The sequence below is a fragment of the Nansenia antarctica genome (genome assembly GCF_963989245.1).
Source record: "Nansenia antarctica genome assembly, chromosome: 10".
Lineage (NCBI taxonomy): Eukaryota > Metazoa > Chordata > Actinopteri > Argentiniformes > Microstomatidae > Nansenia > Nansenia antarctica.
In genome coordinates, this window is record NC_137680.1 from 6,715,051 (window position 1) to 6,731,667 (window position 16,617).

At 46.5% G+C, this 16,617-nt stretch overlaps 1 protein-coding gene across 1 annotated transcript in view; it reads left to right on the forward strand.

The window, feature by feature from the left end:
- itga10 (integrin, alpha 10) overlaps positions 1 to 16,441 on the forward strand; it is a gene marked incomplete at both ends in the record, with an annotated part of 31,249 nt that extends 14,808 nt beyond the window's left edge. Inside the window, 23 exons of the mRNA XM_080540155.1 lie at positions 2,018 to 2,168; positions 5,813 to 5,978; positions 6,878 to 6,951; positions 7,153 to 7,297; positions 7,749 to 7,897; positions 8,367 to 8,510; positions 9,445 to 9,651; positions 9,855 to 9,985; positions 11,688 to 11,854; positions 12,070 to 12,212; positions 12,325 to 12,435; positions 12,879 to 12,964; positions 13,118 to 13,259; positions 13,459 to 13,551; positions 13,962 to 14,038; positions 14,613 to 14,702; positions 14,888 to 14,972; positions 15,054 to 15,167; positions 15,425 to 15,532; positions 15,693 to 15,806; positions 15,906 to 16,001; positions 16,140 to 16,253; positions 16,385 to 16,441. Of these exons, the coding sequence (XP_080396281.1) occupies positions 2,018 to 2,168; positions 5,813 to 5,978; positions 6,878 to 6,951; positions 7,153 to 7,297; positions 7,749 to 7,897; positions 8,367 to 8,510; positions 9,445 to 9,651; positions 9,855 to 9,985; positions 11,688 to 11,854; positions 12,070 to 12,212; positions 12,325 to 12,435; positions 12,879 to 12,964; positions 13,118 to 13,259; positions 13,459 to 13,551; positions 13,962 to 14,038; positions 14,613 to 14,702; positions 14,888 to 14,972; positions 15,054 to 15,167; positions 15,425 to 15,532; positions 15,693 to 15,806; positions 15,906 to 16,001; positions 16,140 to 16,253; positions 16,385 to 16,441 (2,764 nt within the window). The remainder of the gene's footprint in view (positions 1 to 2,017; positions 2,169 to 5,812; positions 5,979 to 6,877; positions 6,952 to 7,152; positions 7,298 to 7,748; positions 7,898 to 8,366; positions 8,511 to 9,444; positions 9,652 to 9,854; positions 9,986 to 11,687; positions 11,855 to 12,069; positions 12,213 to 12,324; positions 12,436 to 12,878; positions 12,965 to 13,117; positions 13,260 to 13,458; positions 13,552 to 13,961; positions 14,039 to 14,612; positions 14,703 to 14,887; positions 14,973 to 15,053; positions 15,168 to 15,424; positions 15,533 to 15,692; positions 15,807 to 15,905; positions 16,002 to 16,139; positions 16,254 to 16,384) is intronic.
- Between the last annotated feature and the right edge of the window lie 176 nt (positions 16,442 to 16,617).

The window sequence follows — 16,617 nt, forward strand, 5'->3', positions numbered from 1 at the left end:
CTTCTGACCCACTGGGAAATGAAAGAAATAAAAGCTAAAATAAATAATCCTCTCTACTATTATTCTGTCATTTCACATTCTTAAAACAAAGTGGTGATCACTCACTGACCTAAGATAGAGCATGTTTACTAGGATTAATTGTGAAAAATGTAAATCACACACACACACACACACGCACGCACACACACACACACACACACACACACACACACACACACACACACATACAAACGCACCTTTGCACACACATGTGTATCACTGTATGTGATCGTATACACGTCAATTAGAACATTCAAAATATACATTTTCAAGACAGAAATATGGATGCATGCGCATACTATCCAGTACTGTACAGGTCGTGAGTGGACACATACTGTATAAGTTGTGACTGCGTGTGATGTACTGTATAACATGACTGTCAAAAAACTGTTTATTACAAAGAGATCAGTTGGAGCCTTTCCACGCCACATAAACTCCACCCTCTGACTTTGCGTGTCACACACACACACACACACACACACACACACACACACACACACACACACACTCCCCCTCCCTTTCTTCTACTGTGTGTTCACCACACGTTCTGACTGTGACTCTATAAAACAGGGTGTAAATACAACCAGGCTTTCCAATTAGTACTACTCACTTTCTCTCATCTCACATCAGCCCCCCTCCTCCCTCCTCTGTTTCTTTCATCCCTTTTATATCTCTCCTTTTCCTCCCTTCCATTTGATCTCATTCTCTACCTTCTCAAATCTATTCTTCTCTTCCTCTTCTCCTACCTGTCTTTTTCTCTACTTTCTCTCATCTCACTCTCATCTTCTTTGGTCTTTCTCTCTCTATCCCCCCAAATGTTATCCCCCTATACTTCACACCCTCTCTCAACCACATGATTTTATCTCCTCTTTTTAACTGCTTGAGTTCACACTATGCTTTCTTTCATTGGCCCTCTTATTCTTTTATTCTCTCTTTCTCACTAATATTCCTTTTCTCTCCCACGTTTTTTGTTTTTGGCCACTCAATCCTCTATCGTTCTCTTCTTTCTTTCTTTCTTTCTTTCTTTCTTTCTTTCTTTCTTTCTTGGCAACCTCTCCCTGCCAATATTTCTAAATACAATCTCTCCATATTTTCCTCTATTCTCTTCTTCTCTTCCTCTCTTCTTACTTTCAACCAACTTTCACCCTTCTTTCTCTCCTCTCCTCCTCTTGTTGCCTGTGCTCTCCTCTCTCCTCTCCCTCTGGCAGCCTATGTAATTAGCAGGCTGTATAGGGGGAAACGGTTGTTTTTAACTTTGCGTTTCTTGCGGTTCACCACTATGTTATATTTAGCCGTGGGCTGGAGTTACGCCTGAAAATGACTGAGTTGACTAACACTACTCAACTTGTGTGTGTGTGTGTGTGTGTGTGTGTGTGTGTGTGTGTGTGAGAGTACCCAAAATTACCCGACACTACTCAATGCTCAAAGCAGCTCCTGCTGAAAACAGGTCACCCGCAGACAAACAGGGTGCGGCTGTGTGTATGTGTCATTCGAATGTCCTCTCTGTTTGTCATGGTGAAACATTATGAGAATACACAGATGTGGTATTGGGGGTACTCACACACATGCAACTGAGAATGACAAACACTATTTAATGAGCAATTAGTGCGTCTGTGTCATATATCACTAACTATTGGGGTTTAGATTTTGATGGTTTCTCTGTATCACTGTCAGTCTCACACCCATCCTTTCCATAATGTACAGACACACACAGACACACACACACACACTTACAGACAGTCCCACTCACACCCAATTATCTAACGATTAAACAAACAATTTGTTTATTCTAGGAAGAACTCCAAATTGTATGTTATCTGATGATGGATGTTTAGTCTTCACGTTTGGACTCCACTCTCTCTAATCCTCACTCTCTCTCTTCTTGTTTTTCCTTTCCCTTTCTTGCATTCTCTTTTCTCTCACCATCTCTTTCTCTCTCTCTCTATCTCTCTCTCTCTCTCTCTCTCTCTCTCTCTAGTACGGAGGCGTTCAGCACAGAGCGTGGAGCGAGGGAAGGCGCCACCAAGGTGATGATCGTGGTCACGGACGGAGAGTCACATGATGGGGAGGAGCTACCTGAGGCTCTGGAGGAGTGTGAGAAGAGAAACATCACCAGATACGCCATTGCTGTTAGTACACACACACACACACACACACACACACACACACACACACACACACACACACACACACACACACACACACACACACCGTTTTTTTGCATATTACGAATGTAGTATTACGAAGAGAGCCCATTCAATATAACAAACAACAGTTTATTAATCAGGGATTTGTGAATTGGATTAATTGTATCGTCTGCCATAGGCTACTGGGTAATTGATACATGGCTTGTAAACAAACCTAAAAAAAGCAAGGACTGTGTGATCATCTAATTATGTGTAATTATGTTGATGTTCTATCAGCATGTTGTGATGTGCTAAACATGCAGATACGTAGATGTTCATAGAGATGCTTCTTGCTAGCTACTAGCAGCTGTTTTGTGTGTGTTTTGATTCAGAGACAGTTTCTCTGGTATTTGGTTTGAGGGGTACCAACAGTCAAATAAGCATATCTCCTTCAACTATTTTCACGATTTCAATGTATGCAAGGGATGGGAATTGATAAGATGTTATTGATACAGATTCCATTATCAGTTCGATTCATTATCGATTCCTGTGTGGGAAAAAAGTAGGCCTAACACAGATTTCACTCTGATTTAAATTTGGCTACTGCTTGCTCGCTCAACATAGCACCAATCAATCAAAGCGGATAGTAGGTAGCAGACTTGAGAGCACAAATTTAGCCTCTTTTTGCCTCGCCGTAACTATACTTCTTCTTATCCATGGTGACCACAAGTTTTGCTAGAAATAGCAGCCGGTACGGAATATCTACCTAATGTGAGAATGAGCCATCCTTCATGAACCTCAAAACATTTCTAAAATAATATAGTTTCTTCTAATAATAGAAATAGCCCCAAGCACAACACTAAATGAACCCCTCTGGCCTCCTGAAATAACTCAGTTGGGTAACAACAACTCTGCCTTCCTGCCCCGCCCGACCCCCGTTAACACAGTACACACACACACACACACACACACACGCACACGCACACATATGTACACACACAGCTATTGGCTTTGTTGCTGTGGGTTTGGTGGTCGAGGGGAGACTCCAGCGGCTGGGTCGTCTGAGACCCCTCCCTTACCCACAATAGAAACACAGGGACCTGCAGGAGCCACCGTCGCCATAGGAACCACAATGGAGGAAGACACGAGCCAACACGGAGGCTACTAGTATCAAACGGTATAAAGAACAGTAGACATCAGCACAACTTTGGACCCCATCACAGAGTTGCAATGGATTTGTTTGTAATTGCTGCATATGCCTCAGAACATGGTCCAACATACATACATACAGTATTCATGTATATAATGCACAGCAATCAGGGTTGGTCACAAGTAGGCCTTGAAGGTGTCCTCTCCATAACACTTGTAGGTAGGCTGTAGGTACAGTAGACAACAGACCCACAGTCAGAGAGAGTTCATACCTGAAGTGTGTAGGGTATGTACTGTGCCCTGCAAACAAAATGTAGTCCTGAGGACATCTTGTTCTAGTCGTCAGGACGTTACAATGTTAATTTTGATGATTGCCCTTCACTCAGGACCTTTACTGAAAGGGACCGTATCAGGACCACATTGAACCATATTGATTTTAATTAATTAATTAATTTTGACATTTAGCAGACGCTTTTAATCCAAAGCGATTTACAATTACGAATTACAGGGACATTCCCCCTGGAGTAACTGAGGGCTAAGTGCCTTACTCAAGGGCACACTAGTAGTGGTGTGGCTTCAGGCGGGATTTGAACTCACAACCTTCCGATCACAAGTCCAACTCACTATCCACTAGACCACCACTATATTGGGACGTTATTAGGACCAAAACCAAGCAACGTCAACGGGACATCACTATAGGGACCCTTCAGAGACACATGTCACATGTCACAAATGAAACAAATAATAACATGTATTGGCAAAAAAAAAAAAATGCAGCAATGTATAACTGATCTGACAAGATACTATCATCTTCATTTTCTGTTGTGATTAAAATACCATTTTAATTTTTACCATTTTAACAAGTAACTACTTAATATGACGATTAATAACAGCATATGGAAGGGAGCACGATTTGTTTGTAAGTTGTCTGATTAGTTTAGTTTTCACTAACACCCTAAGACCACAGAAAGAGAGTAAGGAGAGGGTCAGAGAGAGAAGGAGAAGGAGAAAAAGAGACAGTGGGAGTGAGAGAAACAGTGAGATAGATCCAATGAGAGAGAGGGGGGGAGGTGAGAAAGAGAGAGAGTGAGAGATTTTGTGTAGTCTGTGTACATCTCTAGGGTATCCGGGTGATGACAGGTAATCTACCATAAGGGCACTAATGTTCTCATGTTTTTGCCCTCTGTCCTGCTTGCTGTGTGTGCGCGTGTGTGTGTGTGTGTGTGTGTGTGTGTGTGTGTGTGTGCGGACAGCTCACTAGGGAGGGCAGAGCAACAAGCTCTCAAAAATAACAGCTTGGCTCGTGCGGTGGCCATGACTGTGTTTTATACATCAGCGTGCAGTCAGAGAGACTTTACAGGCAACAGGGGGGGTTCAAAGGCTTGTATGGTTGGGGGGGGCAGTGTGTGTGTGTGTGTGTGTGTGTGTGTGTGCATGCGCGCACACATTTGTGTGTGCATGTACAGCTATCATAACTTCTAAAAACTGGAATATGAACACGTACTGTATATTTTCAATACTTTTACAAACCATATCCTCCCTCCTTTTTACGCCTTCTCTCTTTCCTTCTGTATCCCTCTCTCTCTCTCTCTCTCTGTTCGTGACTGTGGAGAAACCAGCAGCAGCTGGCAAGCCACATGGAATTTCTCTGGTTCTATAAGATATTCACACGCATATTTATAAGGAGGCTTCCCTTCCTTCACACCCCTCCTTCCATCCCTCCATCCCTCCCTCCACCATCCCTGCCCTCTTTGAAAACAGTTAGCTTGGCAGCCAGGAGTCACAGGGACAGATTCCTAGATTTGGGTTTCTGTTGTGGAATTTGTTCCTATGTAGTGCAGACAGTTGATCCATGGCCACTGTCCACCACCCCCTCATCATCCCATCCCACTGTCCTATCTGGAACATCCCACGCTTTTTTATTTCCTATTGATCTCACTGATGTTCTCTAAGCATTCTCTACTACACATGAAGCACAGTACGATCGAAAAGGTATAATTACTGGTTAACCACGAACGAATAACATATGGAGTTACTGCGCTGCGAATAATATGTTATGTGCAAAGAGCACTTACTCGCCATTGTGAATTATTCTGTATAACTGTATGTACAGTATGTGCTCAGTTAGATTGCGGGGTTGTTATGACTCAATTATAAGGCCTGGAGGAGTGTAAACGTGTTTGGATGGATAGAGACATGGTTGCATGTGTCTCTGGTCGTGTTCTGGTCCAGATGGCTGCCCTGGCCTCTCTGTGTTAGGTGGGTGGTGTTTTGGTTCTGGAGCTCTCATGTGTAGGTGGGTGGTGTTCTGGCCTGTAGCTCTTTGTCCTCTCTCGTTGGCTGAGTCAGCAGTATCTCTTCTCTGGACCTCTCTTCTCTGACCCTGGGGGACGTGGAGGAGTTTGCTGGCCTGATACATGCTCGAGTGTCTGTTAATGTTCTCTCTCTCTCTCTCTCTCTCTCTCTCTCTCTCTCTCTCTCTCTCTCTCTCTCTCCAGGTGCTGGGTCACTACATCCGCAGGCAGCAGAATTCGGATGGGTTCATCACTGAGATCAAGTACATCGCCAGCGACCCCGATGACAAGTACTTCTTCAACGTGACGGACGAGGCCGCGCTCAACGACATCGTGGACGCACTCGGAGACCGCATCTTCACTCTGGAGGGTGAGGGAGGGAGGAAGGAGGATCAAAAAAAATGAAAAAGAGAGCATGATTGTTGCCCTCTTGTCCTAATGGGAAATAAGGAACAAGGGTGGGAAGGGTGCCATCTTGAATATCTGGAGGGAAAGAGGGAGAAAGAGATGGATGTCACTACCTTGGAAGGGAAGGAGGAGGGAAGGAGGGAGCAGCTATCACAACACTTACGGGAAACTAGGGAGAAAGTACGCCACCCTAAACTGTTCAGGGAAGAGAGGGAGGAGGGGAGAGGAAGGGGAAGTATGGTACTACAGTACCACACGGGCTCTTGAGGGAGAGAAGTGAGGGCATTTAGACACAGTGCCATCTCAATCACCTGGAGAGGGAGAGGAAGGAAGGGAGGCAATGTATCAAGAAAAGATGTTGAAAGGAGGAGAGGGGAGGTGTGGTTGGAAAGGAACTGGGCGGTGTGTGTGTATGTGTGTGTGTGTGTGTGTGTGTGTGTGTGTGTGTGTGTATATATATATAGAGAGAGAGAGGGGGGGGCATAGTAGAACAGGATGGCCACCCTGAGGGTATTCATTTCTCAGCCACCTGACCAATCAGCTCTCACCTCATCAGAGAGCCCAGTGACCTCCTTCTCAGTGACCTCCCCCCCGCTCACCAGGCCCAGCTATGTGGTCGGGCAGAGGAACATGAGAGGGTGAGGGGTGAGATTGAAGGACTGAATCAATGTTTGACTTACCTGACAGTGTAGAGTAGAGACAGAGAGGTTTGCTTAACTGATTTTAAATACATTAACACACACACTCACACACACACACACACACACACACACACACACACACACACACACACACACACATATCACAAGGCTTTTTACAGGAGGCACCTGCCAGGTTTTGATGTTTTCTGTTCCATCACAGGGACGCTGGGCTACAACGAGAGCTCCTTCAAGATGGAGATGTCCCAGATAGGCTTCTCCACACACACTCTGGATGTGAGTCTAACCTGTGTGTGTGTGTGTGTGTGTGTGTGTCTTTGTGTCTGTAAGTATGTGCGTTATCCCCACTGGTGCAAAACACTGACAGTAATGAATGATGATCATGTTTTTATCAGCCTTTCTCACAACATGTCTCACTATAATGTAGCTTGAGGATGGGTTAAACCCCCCCCCCCCCCCCCCCTTTATCCCCTCTAGGACGGTATCTTGTTTGGGATGGTGGGGGCGTACGACTGGGACGGAGGGGTGCTGAAGGAGGGGACACAGGGGCGCATCATGCCCACCCGAGAGGCCTTCGAAAAGGAGTTCCCCCTGGAGCTCAAGAACCACGCTGCCTATCTAGGTAGCCCTCTGAAACCACTACCACTCCACCCTGTTTTACAGACTGACTACTACTCTACTACTACTACTTTATATGTCTAGTTGAGGTGCATTGGCAGTATTTGATAATATCAACATAGCTGCCTATGGTGCACTCATCACACTCTAAACCCATGGTGTGTGTGTGTGTGTGTGTGTGTGTGTGTGTGTGTGTGTCTGTGTCTGTGTCTGTGTCTGTGTCTGTGTGTGTGTGTGTGTGTGTGTGTGTGTGTGTGTGTGTGCGCGCACGCGTGTGTGTGTGTGTGCGCGCACGCGTGTGTGTGCGTGTGCGTGTGCGTGTGCGTGTCTGTGTCTGTGTCTGTGTCTGTGTCTGTGTCTGTGTCTGTGTGTGTGTGTGTGTGTATGTGTATGTGTATTTGTATGTGTGTGTGTGTGTGTGTGTACGTGTGTGTGTGTGTGTGTGTGTGTGGTAGGTTACACAGTGTCGTCGGTGGTGGTGGGGAACTGGCGGAGGCTGTACGTGGCCGGGGCGCCGCGGTTCAAACACAAGGGCAAGGTCATCCTGTTTGAACTCAGTGATGAAGGAGACGTCAACATCGCACAGGCCCTCAATGGAGAACAGGTACCTTACCCCCCCCCCCCCCTCCGCCCCCCCCTCCCCTCTCTCTCTTAGAAGTGCATCCATATACCACAGGAAAAGATGAAACTTAAGACTGTCAAATCAATATGATGGCGGTCTAAGATCTTTATTGTGCCCCTTAGCTGAGGCGTACAAGAAAGTAAAACAAGGGGCACTTAGGTGGCGTAGCGGGTTAAGCGTTGACCACGTAACCGCAGGGTCCCCGGTTCGATTCCGGCCGGGGACATATCCTGCATGTCATCCCTACTCTCTCTCTCACCCATCCTTCCTGTCTAAATCTCTACTGTATCTGTCAATAAAATGAAAAAATATGAGTGTGACTGCCCCACTCAGAAAAAAATAACTTAAGAAAGTAAAACAAACCCGCCCCCTAGTGGCAGTAATGAAAATGGGTTTCACAGTACTGGATTTGTTGTCATTGATCTCTCTCTCTCTGTCTGTCTCTCTGTAGATAGGGTCATATTATGGTAGTGAGGTGTGTGGGGTGGACGTGGACCAGGATGGGATCACCGATGTCCTGCTGGTGGCTGCTCCCATGTTCCTGGGGCCGGGCAACAAGGAGGCTGGGAGAGTCTACGTCTACATACTCAGCGGGGTGAGTCAATAAGGATGGGAATTGATAAGATTGATCATTATTGATACCGATTCCGTTATTGATTCTGCTTATCGGTTTGATTCTTTATCGATTCCCTTATTGAATTCCTAGTGTACACAGTGTATAATATCTGAACATAACATTTGAACATCCCCAAAAAATAATACCAAAAATAAATGGAAAATAAATTAAATGGTCCTTTTCTTAAAAGGATTTTAAGCTGTAGCTTCAGCGCTATCTGTAGCAACAGTGTCTGTCATCATCTAAAATGGATGAAATGGGAGAATATTTGTACAGCATTCGTTTTTATTTAGGGTTTCTTAGTCAAAGAAAAAGTCTCCTAAGCCTGCCTTTGTGGCGCTAATATTATTTCCGTAGGATATTTACCCTCAGTAACGGAAGTGTTGCTTGCTTGGGAAGCAGTGGCACTCGTGCATAGTATCAAAAGGCATTCCTGTAATGTTAGCCCATGTAGCGTCGAAAGATGTTTTAACTTATTGCTGGTGTTTCCACCCTTACCTTAATTGATAATTTTACAGATGTTACAAGTAGCAATGTTGTCATTCTTTGTGAAATGAAGCCACGCTTTGGTCCGTTTCTTCCTACACTCGCCATGACTCCTTGTTGCAAGTTTCAGAGTTTGACGTCATCATGACGCACAGGTTTTTGCAATGCGCAACTGTCACCGCATGCACAAAACAGGAGGAATCGATAACCTCGGACGCATACGATTCCGATACATCGTACAATTTGGAACCGGTTCTCAACTTGGAACCGGTTCTCGATTCCCATCCATCCCTAGTCAACAACACAGCTTCCCCCTCTATCTCAACAAACTTCCAATGTTGATGTTTTTCTTTTTATCCTCTGTTCTTACACCCTTCTCTCCTCTCTCATTCCCCCCTCTCTAACCCCCACCCCCCCCCTCCCCCAGGAGGAAGAGTTTGTCTACAACGGCACCCTCAAGGCGGAGGATAAGGCCCAGGATGCGCGGTTTGGCTACGCACTGGCGGCCGCTTCGGACCTCAATCACGACGGGTACACTGACCTGCTAGTGGGCGCACCGCTGGAGGAGGGACACAAGGGGGCGATATACATCTACCACGGAGAGGGGATCCGCATCCTCCCCACATACAAACAGGTAGACAAAGGAGATGCTAAGGAGGTTCTAACACTTTACAACGTTTACAAAGTTTCCCGGGAAGTCACTCTCTAATGACTAATTTACTGGTAAAGGCAGTAAATAAATGGTACAGAATAGCTTTTTTGTAATTGCATTGTTAATGGAGCTGACCGTATGTCGCAGTATGTTGAACCCTGTCACCTCTCTCTCTCTCCATGTAGCGCATCGCCGCGTCCTCCCTCTCCCCCACCCTGCAGTACTTTGGCCGTAGTTTGAGCGCCCGGCTGGACCTGGACGGAGATGATCTGTTGGACCTGGCGGTGGGAGCCCAGGGCAGCGCTGTACTACTCAGGTAAAGAGGAGGATTCAGATTCAGATTCAGATTCAGATTCAGATTCAGATAACGTTTATTGCCATTATGCTTGACACATATAGGAATTTGTTTTGGCATTACAGTAAGTGCGTTTATACTTTTTTTCACGTGTATACAAAAACAAATGCAAAAAACAAGACAACACAGGACAGACAACAGTGCATTGGATAGTGCAACATATATAAAGTGCAGTGCAGAGTTTTTACAGTGAGTCCAGTGCATATTCAGTCCTGGGCAGACTTGGGGGCGGGGGGGAGGGGGAAGCCAGAGTCATTTATCAGCCTGGCAGCTGAGGGGAAGAAACTGAGCCTGTGGCGGGCCTTTACAGTTTTAGGCAGCCGCAACCTTCTTCCAGAGGGAAGCAGGGTGAGGAGGCCGTGGCCGGGGTGGGAGGGGTCGGCCATGATGGAGGAGGGGAGGAGGAGGGGAGGAGAGGAGGAGAGGAGGAGAGGAGGAGAGGTGGAGGGAGGGAGGGAGGGGAATGTTGCAGTTGCTCAGGTAACAGACACTGATCACTGATGCCGTCTTCTGAGGTACCATATGTGCAGGGGTGCACATAACTGGTGCGCCAGTGCGCATGCGTCGCCAAAATGCATTCTGCGCGGCAGTTCAGCTGCATGAACGCGCTCTTGCGCACCAACAGCTGGGAGCGCTGGGAGAGGAATTTACTTCCTCAAAAATCCAGCTGCTGACTGCTGACTGCTGCATCACTGAGGCACCCGACGAGCCGTCAAAAATGTCCAAGAAGCAAGCCCCACTAAGTAACTATTTGCCGGCGCTTCCCCTCACGAAAACATTCGGAAAGTATCGTAACTCGTACTTTCATTCCGCGTATCGCGTATCGCACTGTTATCACGGTTATCACGCCGACACGTGAAAATTCAGTCCCGAACGACTCGTCGCTAAAAGGAAAAACAACACCAAGGGACTTCACGTTTCTTTACTCTGAAGCTTTCAAACGTTCGACGTTTGTTTTACAGCTTCATTATCGCACCTCGACCCCTGACCCAGGGAATATGGTTGGGAATTCTATTAGAAAAAGAAAAGAAAAAAAGACTTCGTTGCACAATCAAAATAATGAGCTATTTAAAGTGATGGCCTACATTACAACATCCTCTACCATGGTTGAAATTGAGGACAGTATTAACAGCAGTCAAGAGAGCAGTGATGATGATGATTAAGCTTGTAGCATAAGTAAATGCTTAGGCTGTAACTTTTTGTTGAAAATTTGATTTCAGTGTTTACAGAACAGAGCAGTGCTTAAAGAGATGTCAGTTGATTTCATTGTGTTTAAAGAACAGACATTCAGTTAGTGCTTAAAGAGATGTCAGTTGATTTCATTGTGTTTAAAGGAGTCTGACAGACTTTCATGCTTAAAGAGCAGTCATTTGATTTTGCATTTGTTTCTTTTGTTTTGCACACAATAATTTGTTCGTTCATCTTTATTTATGAATAAATGTTGTTTTGCTAATATAAGTTATCCATGTATCCCTTTTTCATCCATCCTGTGGGACGGGTCGTGACTCGCAAGCTCGGGGAGCACCAAGCAGCATCCCTAGGTGCTCCTCTGAGCACTGGCCCCAAAAAGTTATGTGCACCCCTGCATATGTGTCCTGTGAACCGGAGGAGACAGAAGTGTGATATTATTGTGTACATCCCCCCCCCCCCCCTCCTCCCCCAGCTCTCGCAGTATCGTCCAGATCAACGTGACTCTGTCCTTCCAGCCTCACTCCATCAACGTCATCACGAAGACGTGTCAGCGAGGAGGGCGGGACTCTGCCTGCTTCAACGCCACCGCCTGCTTCCTGGCCTTCTCCCGCTCCCCAGGAACACACAGCAACAGCTTCGGTGAGTAACTGTATCTATCGTTCTTGACCTCTTTTCTACCTCTCACCTCCTCCTCCTTCTTCTTCTTCTCCTCTATGGTCGTGGCGACAGTCCCTATAAGGTGAATGATGTATTGTGACGTGGATGTTCAATGTTGAAATTGATTGTCTTCAAGAATGTTTGAAATAAACATGTATATATCGCTAACACACCTCCCACCCCACTCCCTCCCCTAGAACTGTCAGTGGCGGCCATGTTGGACGACAGGAAGTTGTTAGCGCGGGCGTGGTTCGACGACAGCGCCCAGAGGCAGACGCAGCTAGGCGTCACAGTTCGCACAGGAGAGAATGTCTGCTACAACCTGCCCTTCCATGTCTTTGTGAGTTCCACAAACACACACACACACACACACGCGGTTGAGGACCTCGCTTTGTGTTGCCATGCTGACTGTTGCCTCTGTGTCTTTATGTCTCTGTCTCTGTCTCTGATAGGACACGGCAGACTACATCCGTCCAATCAGCTTTACCCTGCGCTTTAAGATCAACGACACAGAGAGTGGCCCGGTGCTGGATGAGGGTTGGCCCACCACTGTCAAGAGATCGGTGAGACACGCTGTCTCTGTCTGTCTGTCTGTACATGTGTTAGTGTCTTAAAATGGCCCCATGTGGGGCGCTTAGGTGGCGTAGCGGGTTAAGCGTTGACCGCAGACATGTCCTGCACAACCGCAGACATGTCCTGCATGTCATCCCTCCTCTCTCTCTCACCCATCCTTCCTGTCTAAAATCTCTACAGTACTGTATCTGTCAATAAAATGAAAAATATGAGTGGGACAGCCCCACTCAGAAAAAATAACTTTAAAAAGTCTGTCTGTACATGTGTTAGTGTCTTAAAATGGCCCCATGTATCTAACGATGAGCATACACTGTGTGTATCAATACTTGACTGCATGACTCGTGTAGCCATTCCAATAGTTTATGACACACATCATGTTCTCCCTTCTCTCCTCTTCTCCAACCCTCACCCCCCCGCCCCCCCCCCTTTCCAGATCGCTTTCTTCAAAGACTGTGGGGAGGATGACGTGTGTGTGACTGACCTGGTGCTGCAGGCTCACATGGACATTTCTGGGACGAGGTACCGACACGTTCCCCCTCCTCTCCTCGTCTGTCTGACTCAAATCAATACGGAAACACCTTATCCACTGTGACTGTCTGTTGTTATTCAGCCGTGAGTGTTGTTTTCATGTGTCATTAAGGGTTGGTGTGAATGCTCTTTTTCTCTCCGCAGACAGCAGCCCTATGTGATCCGTAGCCCTCGCAGGCGGATGGCTGTGGAGGTCCAGCTCCAGAACAGACTGGAGAACGCCTACAACTCGAGTCTGACACTCCAATACTCACGCAATCTGCACTTCTCTAGCCTCAGCATACGGGTATGACACACGCACACACACACACGTTTGCGTGCGCACATACACGCGCCCACGCACAAACACACACACACACACATTGATTTACATCAACATCAACCTGACTGTCATTCACTTACAATATCAACCCTCTCTTACTGACCTTCCCTCCTTCTCTCTCTCTTTCTCCCTCCCTCCTTCTCTCCTCCTCTCTCTTTAAAAGGAGGATGCCCAGTTTAAGATCGAGTGTACAGCTCTGAGCTCCAACAGTCACTCCTGTAACGTCAGCTACCCGGTGTTCCGCTCCCAGTCCAAGGTCTGTCCCCCCCCCCCAGCATGGCCTTTCCAGTCCCAGTCACACTTCGTGAAGTTAGAACTACTGTATAAGGTTCTATCTCCATTTAGGGTAGTTCAGAGAAATTGAGCGTCAATTTTTTTACATTCCATTATGTTTTGTGAGATGGAACCTTTGTATTTTATGAATTACTAACAAACAAAAAAATCAACATTTTAAAAATAACACCACACAGGCATTAATAAACACCTAATGGATCAGATTATGTAAAAAACTCAATTTTGACCAAAAATGGAGATAGAACCTTATAATTCTAACGTCACGACTTGGGCACCAGTAGTTTCATTCCACCCTTTCATACCCTTCCATTATTTGTATTCAATGATTTTCTGTCTCTCTTTCCCTCCCTCACTCCCTCTCTCTCCCTGTAGGTGAACTTCATGTTGGAGTTTGAGTTCAGCTGTACATCTCTGCAGAGTAAAGTCTCAATGAAGCTCACTGCCTCCAGGTACTTGGCACTCAGCTTTACAGTGGTTCTACGATACATCACTTTTTCCTGAATTATGTGACAGCAGCTGGTGAAACCGGGAACAAGTCGCTAACCAATCTAAACATTTTTGGATGTCTTTTATTCTGGATTATTTTTTTTATAAATGTCAACGTTGTTGAAAATCAATGACACACTCGCTAGTCAAGCCAAAACATTGCAATGCAATGGAATCGGTGAGTAATCGCCACTACTCGACACTAACTAGGTATACTTTCCAGAATTAAAGTCTGAACGGTCCGTTCGGATGGCGACTTGTTCCCGGTTTCACCAGTTGCTGTCACATATATACTGTAGGTTTCAACAGCTGCTGTCACATATATACTGTAGGTTTCACCAGCTGCTGTCACATATATACTGTAGGTTTCACCAGTTGTTGTCACATATATACTGTAGGTTTCACCAGTTGCTGTCACATTTATACTGTAGGTTTCTGAACATGGCTGAATATCTCTTGTACATTGGTCAGCGTCTGCTCCTTGGTTGGACTGTGAGCAGCAGTGTACTGTATAGGTGTGTTCCTGTGTGTGTTTAGTGACAGCGTGGAGAGAGAGGCTACGTTGGGTGACAATAGTGTTCAGATCCAGAGTGTGGTCCAGTATGAACCCGACCTCTTCATCACCAGGTCAGTTGCACTGTTGTCATTCTTACCATTTAAAAATGGTTTCATTATCCTCCTCTCCCTCTCCTATCTGTTCTGCTAGATAGTGCTGACTGTGTTTGTGTACTGTCTGTAAGGTTGTGGTAACTCTCTCTCTCTCTGTGTGTGTGTGTGTGTGTGTGTCTCTCTCTCTCTCTCTCTCTCTGTAGTGACTCTAATCTGAACCGCTATGAGGTTCACCCAACCAGGACCCTGTCAGAGGCAATAGGGCCCGAATTCTACACACACTTCAGGGTAAATGGCACATACACAAAAACGCACACCCACACTGTAATTGCTTTCGGGTACACAAAAAAACTGTGTGTGTGTGTGTAGCTGCAGAACCTAGGCTGTTACTCTGTGAGTAACCTGGAGCTGAGGCTGAGTCTGCCCTCTGTAGCGGCAGGAGACAGAGTCTTCATGACCGTGACAGACGTCTTCTCTTATAATGTGAGTACTGCCCCTGTGTGTGTGTGTGTGTGTGTGTGTGTGTGTGTGTGTGTGTGCGTGTGTGTGCGTGCATTTGTGTGCATGTCTGAGTGTTGTCACTGTCACAGACATCTTCTCTTATAATGTGAGTACTACCCCTGTGTGTGTGTGTGTGTGTGTGTGCATGCGTGCGTATGTGTGTGTGCATTTGTGTGCATGTCTCTGAGTGTTGCATGTCCCAACATCTCTCCTTTTTCATGTGTCACTGCTGTTCCCAGGCAACAGGGGTGAACTGCAGTGTGCAGAGTGATCTGGCCCTGCTAAAGGCCAATCAGAGAGATGTACGACCCCTACACCCTGAGGACATGCAGCAAGCTGACATACTGGTGAGAGACACACACACACACACACACACACACACACACACACATATCTCTGTCATGTGTAGCACTATAGCAGGATGTTGTGAGTGGAAGTTGTTTGTGAGTGAAAGTGTGTGTGTAACATGTCTCTCTCTTTCTCCCTCTGGTGTGTGTGTGTGTGTAGAATTGCAGTAGTTCATGGTGTGTCGAGGTGGTGTGTACGGTGCATCAGCTTCTGCGAGGGCAGACGGCTCTCATCCGCGTCAGCCGCAGAGTCCACGACAACTTCTTCAGACAGGTGAGATACGCACACACACGGTATCACTTTTCAGTGGAGCTGGGCTACGTTGTGTTGTGCTGTATCACATTGTGTCTCTGTGTCCTTATCTCTCGTCAGGCCAAGTTTAAGGCGGTAAGGATAGTGAGTGCGTATCGTCTGGCTGCTCAGGAGTCGAACCTGGTCACTCTGGGGAGTGGCGCCATCTTGAGAGAGGTAAGAGAACAGCAGGAGACTGCTGCCACCCTGCTATTTACTTCAGCAAAATACTCAAAAGAGTTAACGCAGGGTAATAAGCATTTTATTTTCTTGTTTTCTTTTATCCCCCCCATCCCTCTCCCTCTACGGAAACAGACTGTGTTGGAGGTGCTGAAGGGACGGACCATTCCCATCTCTCTCTGGATCCTGATTGGCAGTATCATCGGAGGCCTGCTGCTATTGGCCCTCATCATTTTCTTACTGTGGAAGGTACACTACTTAGTTCACCTCGCCTCACAGTACACCTTGAAACACTTGACATTTCGTGTTTCACTTGGCAGTCCGTTAAAGGAAGCACTTTGGCTTTCACTCATCCCTCCATCTCTACTCTCTCTCTCTAGTTGGGCTTCTTCACGCGCAAGCAGAGGACGGAAGACGACGACGACCACGAGGACTGAACGCCGACCCCAGCGTCACGACAATAGTCAGCGGATACAGTATCCATGACAACCAAAGAACCACAAAAAGTCCACTTCTCCTGCAGATCCTTGTGGCAAAAGAGACAGACAATCCCGCCTCAGCATTGTGTGTTATAGTGCAAGGCTGGGAGAAAAAGGCCTGCACTACAATGTGG